This window comes from Herpailurus yagouaroundi, unplaced genomic scaffold (genome assembly GCF_014898765.1).
Source record: "Herpailurus yagouaroundi ecotype Mexico unplaced genomic scaffold, PumYag 29, whole genome shotgun sequence".
NCBI lineage: Eukaryota > Metazoa > Chordata > Mammalia > Carnivora > Felidae > Herpailurus > Herpailurus yagouaroundi.
The window spans coordinates 7,375,769-7,389,158 of record NW_024412377.1 but is presented as its reverse complement, the minus strand read 5'-3'; the positions used below and the strand labels follow the sequence as shown (position 1 = coordinate 7,389,158).

The 13,390-nt window shown below is 49.5% G+C and overlaps 1 protein-coding gene across 2 annotated transcripts in view; it reads right to left on the bottom strand.

Moving 5' to 3' along the window:
• Nucleotides 1–2,829: 2,829 nt before the first annotated feature.
• CCT5 (chaperonin containing TCP1 subunit 5) overlaps nucleotides 2,830–13,390 on the bottom strand; it is a 15,181-nt gene continuing 4,620 nt past the window's right edge. Inside the window, exons 1-10 of one of the 2 annotated variants that reach the window (XM_040493916.1) lie at nucleotides 12,890–13,019; nucleotides 12,197–12,361; nucleotides 10,753–10,951; nucleotides 8,967–9,159; nucleotides 8,733–8,882; nucleotides 6,864–6,983; nucleotides 6,086–6,271; nucleotides 5,351–5,488; nucleotides 4,693–4,873; nucleotides 3,064–3,191 (exon numbers count right to left, since the gene is read on the bottom strand). In XM_040493916.1, the coding sequence (XP_040349850.1) occupies nucleotides 3,064–3,191; nucleotides 4,693–4,873; nucleotides 5,351–5,488; nucleotides 6,086–6,271; nucleotides 6,864–6,983; nucleotides 8,733–8,882; nucleotides 8,967–9,159; nucleotides 10,753–10,951; nucleotides 12,197–12,361; nucleotides 12,890–12,941 (1,512 nt within the window). In that variant the 5' untranslated portion in view covers nucleotides 12,942–13,019. Of the gene's footprint in view, nucleotides 3,192–4,692; nucleotides 4,874–5,350; nucleotides 5,489–6,085; nucleotides 6,272–6,863; nucleotides 6,984–8,732; nucleotides 8,883–8,966; nucleotides 9,160–10,752; nucleotides 10,952–12,196; nucleotides 12,362–12,889; nucleotides 13,020–13,390 lie in introns of those variants that run through there. The other variant, XM_040493914.1, reaches the window with a different exon arrangement.

Below are 13,390 nucleotides of genomic sequence, written 5' to 3'. Positions count from 1 at the left end.
GACAGAGAGAGACAGAGCATGAGCGGGGGAGGGGCAGAGAGAGAGGGAGACACAGAATCGGAAACAGGCTCCAGGCTCCGAGCCATCAGCCCAGAGCCCGACGCGGGGCTCGAACTCACGGACCGCGAGATCATGACCTGGCTGAAGTCGGACGCTTAACCGACTGCGCCACCCAGGCGCCCCTGTCTGTACCTATTCTTATGAGGGAGGGAACTCCTTCCCAAGAACCCCCCCTTAGTCTTGGGCTCCCAGCCTCCAGAACAGTGAGAAAGAAACACTGAAGCCACCGTTTATGGGATTTTTGCTCTAGGAGCCGGGACAGGGCCGTTATCTATGGAAGTTTCGGGCTTACTCGATCATTTTTGAGAGGTCTGTCATATATCCAATTCCACACAGTTCAAAGGTCATTCCTTCAAATGGTGTTCCAGGATAAGGGGGCTAGTGCAGCGGACAGAACCACGCTTGTTACACGGACATGCTTTACACACTTACTGTCGCCGAACGTTAGCCGTGAGCTCAAGGCTGAGAGCTGGTGCTTCATCAAGGCCCTCCCTCAGGGAGAGCGGCTTGCTTCTGCTGTGGTGGCAAATGACTCCTGTCAGCAGTGGGAAAAGCAAGTAAGCTTAGTATAAAAATACCGTTGACCTCTTGGCCCCTTGAGACGGTCCAGGACCCCATCTGGGACCACACATTACAACACCGCCAGTGTCTGCGTTAAACATTTACAACAGCACTTGGGACACCACAAATACCTCACACACACCTTCCCTACTGCCTCCCTGCTTTTGCCGACCTTGAACACATTTTCTAAGTAGCCGTCTCGCCTCTGGTGCTTTAGGTGGGGCCTCTACTGTGCAGGTTGCCTCCAAGAAGCACCTCAAATGCCTGCAGTTCCCTGTCCTCCCTTTAGTACCACACTTCGCTTGCCCCTGGCCCCAAACTCCTGACCCTTTAGTGGAGCTGCTTCGCCAAGAACAGAAAAGAAAGGAAAAGGGATAACGAAATCCCCACATGTGACACACCAGCCTCTCAGCCCTTCCAGAAGCATCCGTACTTGAGTGGTTGGTAGTATAATCGAAAGCCAGACCATTTAACGAACACCGAGTAAGTCCAGCAAGTGTGGGAGTTGGGAACCAACAAGAGTGCTGTCCTGCGTGGGAATCTGGCCTTGGGGTCATGGTCAGCGGAAGCACAAGGGACTGGTCTTGCACTTCACGAGACAGCTCTCTGGGGTCCCCATTCGGCTGTCAGATTAGGAATGTGGGCCCGGAGGGAAGGCTCGTTTGAAAAGCCCACCGAAGCGTCAGGTGGAGACTTCACGACCTCAGCTACCGAAGACTCTGGATCCTAGTTGACAGACTGTCTTTTACCCAGTGTCCTAATCCTCTTCCAGCGCAGAGATAAGTATTTTGCGTTATAAAAAAAAGTCGGGGGGAGAACACACATAGCTTGATGAGGGATCTGCAACTAGAACGTAAAGGTCACGGGTCACCTCGGAGAGGCCCTCTAATGAAGCAAAACCACCCCTCCAGGGTTTCCTGTTCGCAGGCTGCGTGGTTTCTCTGCCCCAGACCCACCGGGAACGTGCGAGGCCCACTTTGGAGCCGACGGGTGGTCTGGCGGCTCCTCACGCGACCACGGACCCCTTCAGGCAAGCCTGTGTTGTCTGGAGTCCGGAATCAGTCCTCACGAAGCGTGTCAGAGTCTAGACTACGGATGCACGTGGACGCTGCACCCACAAGCACGTGACAGATCACAGTGGTGCCGATGCATAGCACACGTTAGAGGGACGTCCACGCTAGCTTGGGTGGAGTAGTTTTTAAACTTTCAAAACTCGATGGTCTATTCCAGAACTTCCTGAGACGGGTGCGAGCTTAGCCAAACCACCAGTGCAGCCAGAGAAAAGACGACCAGCACGTTAGGGCTGACGAGCACCCAGGTGCACAGAAGGCAAGTGAAAGGTCACCAGTCAGAACGGTTCAGATTCCGGTTCTGACCAGTTATGGGAAGCTCCCCCTGGTGGCATATAAGTGAACTCGATCCCAAGACAAGTAAATGGCGCACAAGGCACAGAGGCTGCGGGGACCCGGGAGCCCGACGGCTGGGCGTCTGACCTGCTCTACCGCTCGCCGGCCACGAGGTGCCGGCAGAGGATCGGGCCTCGCCTGGAGGCTGTGGGAAAAGAAAGGTCTCCGTCCAGGGTGGTGGGAGAAGCGGGACGGTTGACGTCTTGGAACGAGGCCCGGTCACGTCCGTCATGGTTACTTTAGGAAGGAGAATGAAGTGACAGCAGCCCACCCACATATGGTAACCTGGGGACCCTTCCTCGCACCCGGCCCACTGCTCGTGTTCCACGCCCCGCTCTGAACCTTCGCTGCTTTTGTCCCGCTGGGGAAGCCCCAGCTGTGCTCTAACGGCCCCTCCAGGTTTCTGCAGGGGGAGCAGGTGTCCGGCCGTTTGGGGAGGGTCAGGACAGGGGCAACCAAACACCCAGGGGACATGAGGCTGGAACCCACGCTCGCTACGTGGCTGGCAGCTCAAAGCACTTAGGGCACCCCCCCCGCCCCGCCCCGATCTCACTCTTTCCCACACTCCTCAGGATGGGTCTCCACGATCAAAGGACCCGTCTACTTAGAGACACGCGGCATTTAAATACGTTTCATAGGACCAAGCCCGGTCTTCTTTCAAAGCTTGAGACCAAACTCCATGTTTAAGCTGTTACAAGTATCTACAAATGAAAAAAAAAAAAGATCTACTCAACCAAACCCCTTCATTAGGGTAGCATTGGGTCGGTACAGCCAGTTTCTTAACTTGAAGAGAAGACAGCCGTTGTTTAAAGAGACCGCTTTAATAGAACAGATACAAAAGCCTGTGAGACCGCATTCCCATAACTGAACTTCTTTCAACAGGAGAACCATGGTAACTAAACATCTGTTTCTATTATAGCATCTACAGTGTCTGAAAAAAGACACAGTAATAAATAACTGTAGATGCATCACAAGACATCCGTTTATTTAATCACAACAGTGAACCTTACTACTACATTTACTCTCGTTTTTTTCTTTATTCTTCGGATTCCCCAGGCTTACGGATGTCATCGATCTTCAAAATCATTCTAACCATTTGTGTGGCAAGAGAGATCTGTTGCTTTTTGCCAATCAGAGTTTCTATGACATGCTGTTGCTTCATATCTGGAAAACACAAATAAATGAATTATCCTAAAACATATGTATTCGATATTAGTAACTTGCTCTCATTTGTACAAAGACACTGAAACTTAAAAAAATATAAATCTGGGGACGACTGGGTGAGTCAGTTAAGTGCCTCTTGATTTCCACACAGGTCCCAATCTCGAGGTTTGTGAATTCGAGCCTCGTGTCAGGGTCTGCACTGACAGCGTGGAGCCTGCTTGGGATTCTGTCTCTGCCCCTCCCCTGCTTGCGTGAATGCTCCCTCTAAAAAAAAAAAAAAAATAAAAAAAAAAAAAAATTTCTAAAACAAAACCCAAATCCAGAAGAAACCACTCATCCAGCTACATTTTCAGAGGGGTAGTAAGATTCCATTACTCCAGAGGACAGTCTGGAATTTGAACCTGGGTCCCAGAAAGCTGGGGGTGAAGGGGACCTCTCTTCAATGACAAGCCAAAGTGCTAGGTGACTGGCTAAAACCTTTCAGCGACATTTCATCCCACAAAATATTCACTCACATAATTTAGAAAGCCCAATGTAAGTGAAAAAATCAGACTGTATATGAAACATAAAATAATTCCAAGAAAGATGTAAACAAATTTCAGCAGAACCAGGCATTCAAGTTAAAGAAAATGTAAGTATCTGTCTAACAAAGAGTTGCTGCTGTTATTAAACTCTGCTGGCTGTGAACATGAAAACCAGGACATAGCTGCTGTTCTACATAAAAGCACAGATCATCTGATTCTGTGGGCTGGGAGTGGCTGCAAAAGTGCAGACCTGGGGGTGCCTGGGGGGCTCAGTTGGTTAAGCATCTGAACTCAGCTTAGGTCATGATCTCGTGGTTTGAACTCGAACTCTGTATCGGGCTCTGTACTGACAACTCAGAGCCTGGAGCCTGCTTCAGATTCCGTGGCTCCCTCTCTCTCTGCCCCTTTCCCGCTTGCGTGCTCTCTCTCAAAGACAAACATTAAAAAAAAAAAAAAAAAAAAAAAAAATGTGGGCCTGGCCCATTAGTGAGAAATCACTGGCACCACTGTTCCAACAACCTTAAGTGAAATCACCCTCTAAACTACACACATGGCTACGGTCCCAGTACGTCACATCTGAAAACACCCCTAGGTCCTGGACGAAAGCACAAAATAAGCAGAGGGCACCAAGTCACCTGCAGGGCTGCTTCCCAGGACATCCAGAACCTACCTGACAGACATCGGTGTTAAAGAGCAAGAGAAGGAGGACTTTCTAAAACCAGAGACTGAAACGGAAGTCGCCTTTGGTGTAAGCCAGCGTGCTACAGCTTACTGTTATTAAGGAGTGCCGCGTTACAGGACCAGCAGTCTGACCAAATCCTCAGGTAATCAAACCGAAACATTCTACAACTTAGGACCCGAATATCTGAAGTGCGGAAGTATCGAAGCTCACGGAAGGCACCGCACACTGTGCGGCAGCAGGAGATCACCCGGTCTTGACCCAGACACGGCCCCACCGGGTTGCGACTGGCTCTCACCGTTTGTTCCCTTGTGCAAACAGTCAATCCCAAGAGCGGGGTTCGTCTCCTTCACTTGTCTGGCTCGGACTTCGGTCATGGTCTGGATGGGATTCATGCCACTGTTTTCGGCGAGGGCCATGGGGATGACCTCCAGGGCATCCGCGAACGCCCGCATGGCGTACTGCTCCAAGGTCGGGCACTGGGAGGGTACAAGTAAGTGTGCTTATTAGCAAAAAACAAGACAAAAAGCAGGCAATTTGGAAGGGTAAATTAAATCGCATACTTTGGAAACCTAACTCACGAAGAATTCTAAGAATAGGCCGTCTTGATTATTGTTAAGCTACCAGAATATTAAAATGTCACGACAGAGTAAGGACGGAGAAGACAGACACGTGAGAGGAGTCTGAAGACAAATCAGCTCTACTTTTAGTTATGACAGTCACGATATTCAATTTATTTGGAACTTCAAATGAGAACACTGAAGACTGGAGAGCGGTTACTGTCAAGGCTGGAAAGGTTGAAAAGGCTGAGCAATGCTAGTTTTCGGGAGGCCGCGCCTCAGTACCAGGGCGAGGACCAGGCGCTGCTCACCCACGGCGACAACACTTTGTTTCCCCCAGTTTGTTCAGTCCCACTGCCTTACGCCTTAGGCCTGGAGGCCCCGCACGGGTTTTACCTGGTCCGCCTCCTGGCTGACGGCCAAAGCACACGCGATTTCGGCGGCGCCTCCGCCATACACGACACGATTGTCCCGGATGAGGTTCCGGATGACACACAGAGCATCGTGAAGGGATCGCTTTGCTTCCTCGATGATCTAGGGAAGACCGTCCCGCAGAAGTTAACGTTAGCACAATCTAGTGTTTTAGAGTCAAATCCGCGGCGCCTGGTTGAACCTCTGTTTGCCAGGTACCGGCATCAAAGCCACCTTGCTCAGGAACAAGTGGAGAGCACGCGCCAGAATGTTCATTACCAGGTATTTCTGCCGTTCTCCCCCTTTTCTCTGCCACGTGGTTGCGTGAACACCAGGCAGAGGCAGCCAGTGACTCATTTCGGGACACGTGACCACGGGACGTGGTCAGACGAGCCAAAACTGACCCAGAGACACCTGAGGCCCGTCTCACTGAGGTCGATGCGGTACAGACCCCCTCTCGCGGGAGGGAGATTAGCAGCGTGGATGCACCCGGGCCCCTACTTCCACCCGAGCGACGCAAAAAAGGCCTGCGTAGCACTAACAGGTAGCACCGAATGTGGTCTTCGTTGATTTTACACCTCGGTAAGCCACGGTTTCTTTGAGAAAAAGGATCGTTTTTTGAGAAATGGCACCCGTATCTCACTCAAACACGTTCTGGGCAAAACCAAACCCTACACCAAGGGCAGAAAACAATGCAGGGCAAGTCACTAGGATTCTCACCATCTTATTTCCTCCTCTGATGAAAATGGTCACAGCCCTGGAGTTCTTACACTGCTCGATGACCAGCATCTTGTCCTTAGTCGTCCCGAAGGAGATCTCCTTCACGAGCCCGGAGAAGCCCAGTTTCTCAGGGGTCAGCTCTGAGAACCGCGGCACAATCCGCCCTCCTGTCGCGATGGCGATCAACTAGGCGGGGTGGGTCGGGGGGAGGAAGGCGCTGGTGAGCACTGGGCTCTCACGATCAGACCGCAGAGGAGCCAAACTCCACCCAGGGCTACCTTGTGCCCGAACTGCAATCCACTCTAGCCTCAAATTTCAAGGTCAGCCCAAGAAGGCCTATGAAACGAGTGGGTTTCTGAGGAGCCGGTGTCTCGGGGTGACGCCACCACCCTCCGTATCACCGTGTCCTGACCGGATTGAACCCTGGCTGTGGTGAGGACCGGAGGCCGAGCCTGCCCCGGGGCACGGACCACGTGTGGGACGGCAGTCAGCGTGTGGCTGACACACCAGTGGGTAAGCAGGTGTCTCTGCCTCAGAGAGCCAAGTGGGACGACACACGGAAAGCATTTCTAAATCCCACGGAACACCAGAAACTCACAGCACTGTGGCTGAAATAGAGAAAGATCGCAGCAGTCTCCTCTCTCCCCGCTGGCCCTCTGTCTGTGGAGCCTTGACACTGTGGTTATTCACGGCAACTGCTCCCCAAGCAGGCCCCCAGCACGCACAGGCATCGAGCCTGAGCCCTGTGTTCGGAAGTCTCTTCCCATGAGCCGCCTACCTCTATTTCTGGTCCTCCTACCCAACGCACCGCAGGCAAGTTATTCTGAAGAAGTAAATGATTGGCTTCGTCGTCAAAGCCCCATTGGCAAATGGCTAGGTTAGCGCCAGTTTCTTTTATCTGCGGGGGAGAAAAATGCCCATCACGTTAGTAAGTATTCCTTGTGCTCGGGGAAAAAGATGAGGCGCACAGAGGGGCGTGCCAAGGTGGGAGCATTAAAATAAAGCCGAGAAAAGAGAAGGAAGGAAGCACAGAAGTGTCTACCTTCTGTCAGGCCCAAATCCCAAATAATGAGCAAGTATCAAAGGGACTCACTTCAGTTCTTGATATGCTTTAAGAATCAGTACTTCAGGGGCACCTGGGTGCTCACTCAGTTAAGCATCAGACTCTATTTCAGCTCAGGTCATGATCTCACACTTCGTGAGTTTGAGCCCGGCTCTCTGCTTCTCCTTCTTCCGTGACCCTCTGTCTGTTAACAGCCGACTCGTTCCTGCACATTCCTCGCTTCTGCCACGTTCTCCCCGGGGGCCAACCCCGGTTGTCCCCTGGAAACCAGCCTGCCGCAGCATTTGTCCTCACACGGCTCTTTCTCCTCCCTCGTGCCCCTCACAAGTACCTACAACGTTCCTCTTTGGGCCATTCTTGTTCTTTAAAAACATGCAGCCCGGGGCGCCTGGGTGGCGCAGTCGGTTAAGCGTCCGACTTCAGCCAGGTCACGATCTCGCAGTCCGGGAGTTCGAGCCCCGCGTCAGGCTCTGGGCTGATGGCTCGGAGCCTGGAGCCTGTTTCCAATTCTGTGTCTACCTCTCTCTCTGCCCCTCCCCCGTTCATGCTCTGTGTCTCTCTGTCCCCCCAAAAAATAAATAAATGTTGAAAAAAAAAATTAAAAAAAAAAAAAAAAAAACAAAAAAAACATGCAGCCCATCACCTTCCTGTCATCATCCCCGGCAACCTGCATATCCACCAACACACCTATCCGATTCCCTCGGCCTCTTAGGTCCTGCCACCTTATCGCCCCGGGCACCCTGCCTGGCATTTCCACGGCAGCCTTGTAGCCCAGGTGACGGGTCTTCAGCCCCTCCGGCCTGTCAGCATGCCAATCCTGCTCCTGCCTCAGAGCCTCTGCACCCGCTGTCCGCCCCAGCTTACCCCAGCTGGGTAAGTGCCCCTCCCCCAGGTAGGTGGGTCTCTGCCTGAGAGGCCCCGTCTTTAGCACGGCCCCTACCCACCATCCCCTTACTCTGCGCCGCAAGAGCAAGGGCTCTACTTTGGTCGCTGCTATGTCTCAGGTCCCTACGACGGTGCCTGGTATGAGGTAGGTGGAGACACAGATCACACAGGAACAGACGAACCCAACTCCCCCCCTGAAGACAGACATCCACATAACTTCTTGCCTGCCACGAGTAACGTTTCAACCGATACCCACGTCCACGTACCCGTGTGCGGATGCTGGAAGTCCCCAAGGACAGAGGCCCAAAGAGGAACCACTGTCAGGGTGTGCACGCTTATTAGCAGCCCGAGGAGGAGAGTTGAGGTGTTTATACCCTGAACATACGAGCTTGGCTTAGATGCGTCCAGGACAGTATCGTAAAATCAAAAGCACAGCTGGAAGGTCACGCAGCCAACTCTCTGAGGCGCCCCAGACACGTGACCATTTTGCGAATCGGGTCTCTTCCCCCTTAAGCCTTTCTGTGCCACCTGATTTCTTCTCGCCGTGAATGCTGATTACTATTCTAACTTAAAAGTGAAAAAAGGGGGCTCACACCAACACGGCATCTGCAGCCACGCGCTGAAGAATCAAGACGGTAAAGAGGAGTGCCACATTACCACCTACAGACCTACCTCACGAAAAGCTATGGGAAGACTTACTTGCTGAATCATCTCTTCAAACTTCTCCTTTTCGTATTTCTGAAGGGCTTTATAATCTTCCACAGAGGTCACATCCAGCTTATGCTTGGTCTTTGGTTTTGGCGGTTCAAAAGGACACGTGAGGATTGCAATCTTGGCATTTTCCACTTGCTGTGGGGACAAAGAGAATCTTTCAATTCGTGGATTTAGGAGTGAAAAACAGCGTGAAGCCGTGCGTGCAGGACACGGACTCACTTTTGGCATCTGTGGGTGACTGAAATCCTTGTCCACGATCACGCCCTTGATAAGTTTCGTGTCCTCCAGCCTCCCGCCCACTTTGCCTTCCACTTTGATGAGCTCGAAGTCCACGTCTCTGCGCTGCATGTCTGCTACGGTGAGGACAGCGTTCACAGCGATCTCAGCCATCTGCCGGTGACAGCTGTTAACCCTGATGAAAACAAAGAGCAACCTTTCACTCCACTGCAGCCACAGCAGGACCCAGAACGTCATGTGGCAACTCAGATACGTCTTATAAAACGAAGGACGTTCAGACTCTGTAGACAGCTGTGCCACTAGAACCTGCACTTTCAAGTTTGGGGCAGGGGTTCTCAAGCTGGGATCCACAGAACCCAAAGAGAGCCAATAAACTGGGACGGGAGAAAGCGACATCTTGTGTAAATGGGGTGCAGCATTCAGTAAGAAGCCAGAGGACTCCACATGGCTGCTTCCCTTGCAGGAATTTCCACCAACATCAGTTCCGGGCGGGAGCGCGGTCGGGTGGGGATCTTTTTTGAAAGCTTTGAAACATCTGAATAAATTGCTCAATAAATTTACTTTTGCTTCTGGAAAAACTGCAAGGGAAATTTAATACTTGAAACAGTGCATGAAATCTCAACTCATCTTAGAGAAAAGATAACGGGAAAACTGTAAATGTTAGTATCCTAAGTGATTTATAACTTGCCTCACTATGTTTGGCCGCCGTCAGTTGTTTTGAACGTTTTCTGTAGTAAAGACCTATAGATACGTGGATTTTACAAAGACTTACAAACATAACAAGATCAACTTACAAAGCAATGATAAGATTTGTGCATTTCACCTAGGACACTTTCCTTTCAGGAGAACAATAGTGCGCCGTGACAGAGACCATCCTGGTGGCCCCCTTGCCCAGCAGCTGGTCTCAGCACCCGTATAAGAGGGCACCTGGCACCCAGCACATTCTAGCACAGCATGGCGGCAGAGGCTTTTCCCTAGGGGTGGAGAGGGCAACAATTTTGTTGCACTTCCCCTGACCTCTGAGTCAAGGCCATGCCTTTTTGCTAAAACTATCACACAAGTTAAAGTTTAAAATGTTTCTCACCCTGATCTTGATTTGAAAAACCAGTAATAAAGCTCCTCATACTAGAATTTTTATGCTACATCGTGCCAAGAGCCCACAGGTCTCCATTATTGTTCAAATAAGTGTGTCTTTTGGCCGAGGCTACTTTGGGTCTCCAGAGGACAGGGACTGTGTCTCTGTGCCCTTAAGATGTGGCAGCAGGCCGGGTAAATAGCAGGCATTATGCAAGCGTGGAAAACACCCCATGTAAGTCACTTTCAAGACTGCCCCTTCTCACTAAATTAAGATTCTGGACCAGTAACTTGCTTGGTCAATAATGAAAAGTAGAGCCTCTCCTCCTAAATGGCTTCCTCGCAAAGAAATGGTAGAAGGTGTTTTGAAGGCTAACATTCCCCAAGCAGGACCATTTATTTCTGCTTGACTGATAACACAGCCTATCCTGCTAAATCAAAGCCCTGGATCTCTTACAAATACTGAGAGGATTTAACACCCAAGCCTGGAACTTCAGTTTCCAACTAAAACACAAGATGCATGTGGCTACACCTGCATTAGAAACAAAGCAAAGCAAAATAACAACAAAAGCGGAAAGAAGTTCATCGAGTCCGCATGAAGCTACGTGCGATCGTTACAAAAGAAGGTTTTTAGCAATAAGCACACACGTTTTGCTTCCTCTAGAAGTGCTGAAGAACTGTATTGTAAACGTACACTTTGGAGCCCAGCGTGGTTTTTGCTGTCTGGATCAGGGGCTCAGTGTCCTTCATGTCAACGAGGACGCTATCGCTGATCTTGTCCAGGTGCTCGATAGCAATGCGGGCGGCCTGTTCATAGCCGTCGGCGATCCTGATCGGGTGAATGCCGCGGTCCAGCAACTGCTCGGCTTCCTCCAGCAGGGCGCCGGCCAGGACTGCAGACAAGACAGCGCACAACCACGTCAGGCAAGCACTGACACTTACACCATCGATACCAATTAGATGCTACTCCCTGGTGATGTGAAGGGTCCAAAATTAAGGCAAAAGGATCTGGGAGGCTGAAGTGTTTTTTTAAAAGGGAGACTCTGGTTTTGCTTCTAGCAAAGATCTAACAGGTCACCCCTTATAAACGGATGTTCAGCTCTCAGTGATGGACAAAACGTAAGTGAAGAACGTAACCTAAGAACGTCTAAGGGCAAAAATCTCGTGTTTCCCGAGCCAAGGATTTCGTTTTAAGATTTTTTAAAGTAATCTCTACACCTAATGCGGGCTTCAACTTATAACCCTGAGGTCAAGAACTGCATGTTCTACCAACTGAGCCGGCCAGGCGAGGGATTTCTAGTCAGTAAAATCTGTGCTGGTGATAAGAGAATTTATATATAATATGCTTATGGTTTATCCTCCCCACCACCTTCCTTCCTCCCGTTATTTTAGGGCCACAAAGATGATGATATTTGTTTCAATACTGCTATACTCCAAGCACATCCATAACAGTGCTTGGTTCCCAACAAATACTTGCTGAATAAATGAATTCAAACCTCATCTGCAGAGAAAGTAACGTTAAAGCTATTTCTCTCTTCCATCTTCCCCATCTCTAAGTATATCAGAACTTCAGAGAAAACGTAAGAACATTCAAATGAATCGTTTACTGATTAACACTATTTTGCCACATTTGTTTTCTCTACGAACCCACACCTATTCCCTTCAACTATGTGAGAGGTGCAGAAATCATGACACGTCTCAGCTGTAAGCTAAGATACGGGGGCAATCTCCCTATCACTCTAACATACCTGTCACACTCAGGACACTTAACAGGGCACTACTCTGCGATGCACGATCCACAAATCCTCCCATGTATCCCAAACACCGCCCCCCCCCGCAGTTCGTTTAAATAAAGAAAAAGCCCGCATCCCATCAAGTGTTCTGCATTACAGCCGCGTGTCATTTCTCTTTGGCTCTCCTGATCTAGAAGAGCCGCTTAACTCTCCCCTGAAAAACTGTCCTGTTGTTCCAGGACAAGGACTTCTGAAGAGTCTGGGCCGCTTGTATTTCGGCATGTCCTTCAACTTGGATTTGTGCAACAGTCTTCTCATGATCTGATTCAGAGCAAACACTCTTGGCAGGTGTGCGTGACTTTAAGGAATGCCTCTCAAACAAGTAAGGATAATTTGCTTTCTTACCAACCACTCCCGTGGTCCCATCTCCAATTTCATCATCCTGTGATTTGGACAGTTCAACCATCAGCTTGGCAATCTGGTGATCGACGTCCATCATGCTTAAAATGGTAGCACCATCGTTAGTCACCGTCACATCGCCATCTTTGTCCACCATCATTTTATCAAGTCCTAGGAAGACAGCAACGTTTAGAATGACATTATGCAAAAAACAACAACAAAAAACCAAAAAAAGCCCCCCCAAAACAAAACCAAACAAAAATGCAATCTGCACCAAAACCAAAAAAAAGCTAGACCTCTTGACCCAATGCCTATTTACAGAATTTATCAGAAAAATTCAGCATACGTAAGAGAGTATCTGTGTGCAGACATTTTTGCACTGGTGAGTACAAACCCACCTAAAGGGCTAAAACTAGAGAAATGGGGGTGAGGAGCATCACTAAATGTATTAATTACAAAAAATGACAGCCCTGATGTGGAAAATGCTAATAAAATGTTAAAAGAAGAAAGAAACCTCTGACCTAAAATTGTGCGTGCACTTATAAACGTGTTTAAAGCCTGAAATACACAAAACAAGTGCGTTAGTGCCGGAGGCCTAGGACGCCCCCTGCTCCACGTCCCAAATTTCTATAAAAGGGTTCCATCAACTCTCCACGATTTAGACATAACACGCATTAACATAGAATGGTAGTCTCTTACCATTTGGTCCAAGTGATGTTCTCATTGTGTTTGCTACAGCTTTTGCTGCCATGATATGAGACTAAATGAAAGACACAGAAAAGGTTCAAGTTACAAATAACTTTAATAATTCAGTGCTTTTCTTTAAAGTTGATTTTTATTTATTTTGAGAGAGAAAGAGAGTGAGCACAAGAGGGAGAGAGCAGAGAGACAGCAAGAGCATCCCACGCAGGCACCTCCCGACATGGGGCTTGAACTCATGAACCATGAGATTGTGACCTGAGCTGGAGTCAAGAGTCAGATGTTTAACCGACTGAGCCACCCACCCAGGCCCCCCAATTTTTAATAGTTAGAAGCATACGCTTGATGATTATAAAATCCAATCATACAGAACAGTTTCTGTTCTCCAGAAGCTTCTACATTTAAGAGGCAACACCCAAGTCTAAACCTTGGCGTGATAAAAACCACCAGCTTTAGTAGGTAATTCTTACGCAAAAGAACGAGAGCCTAGAGCTTTAACTC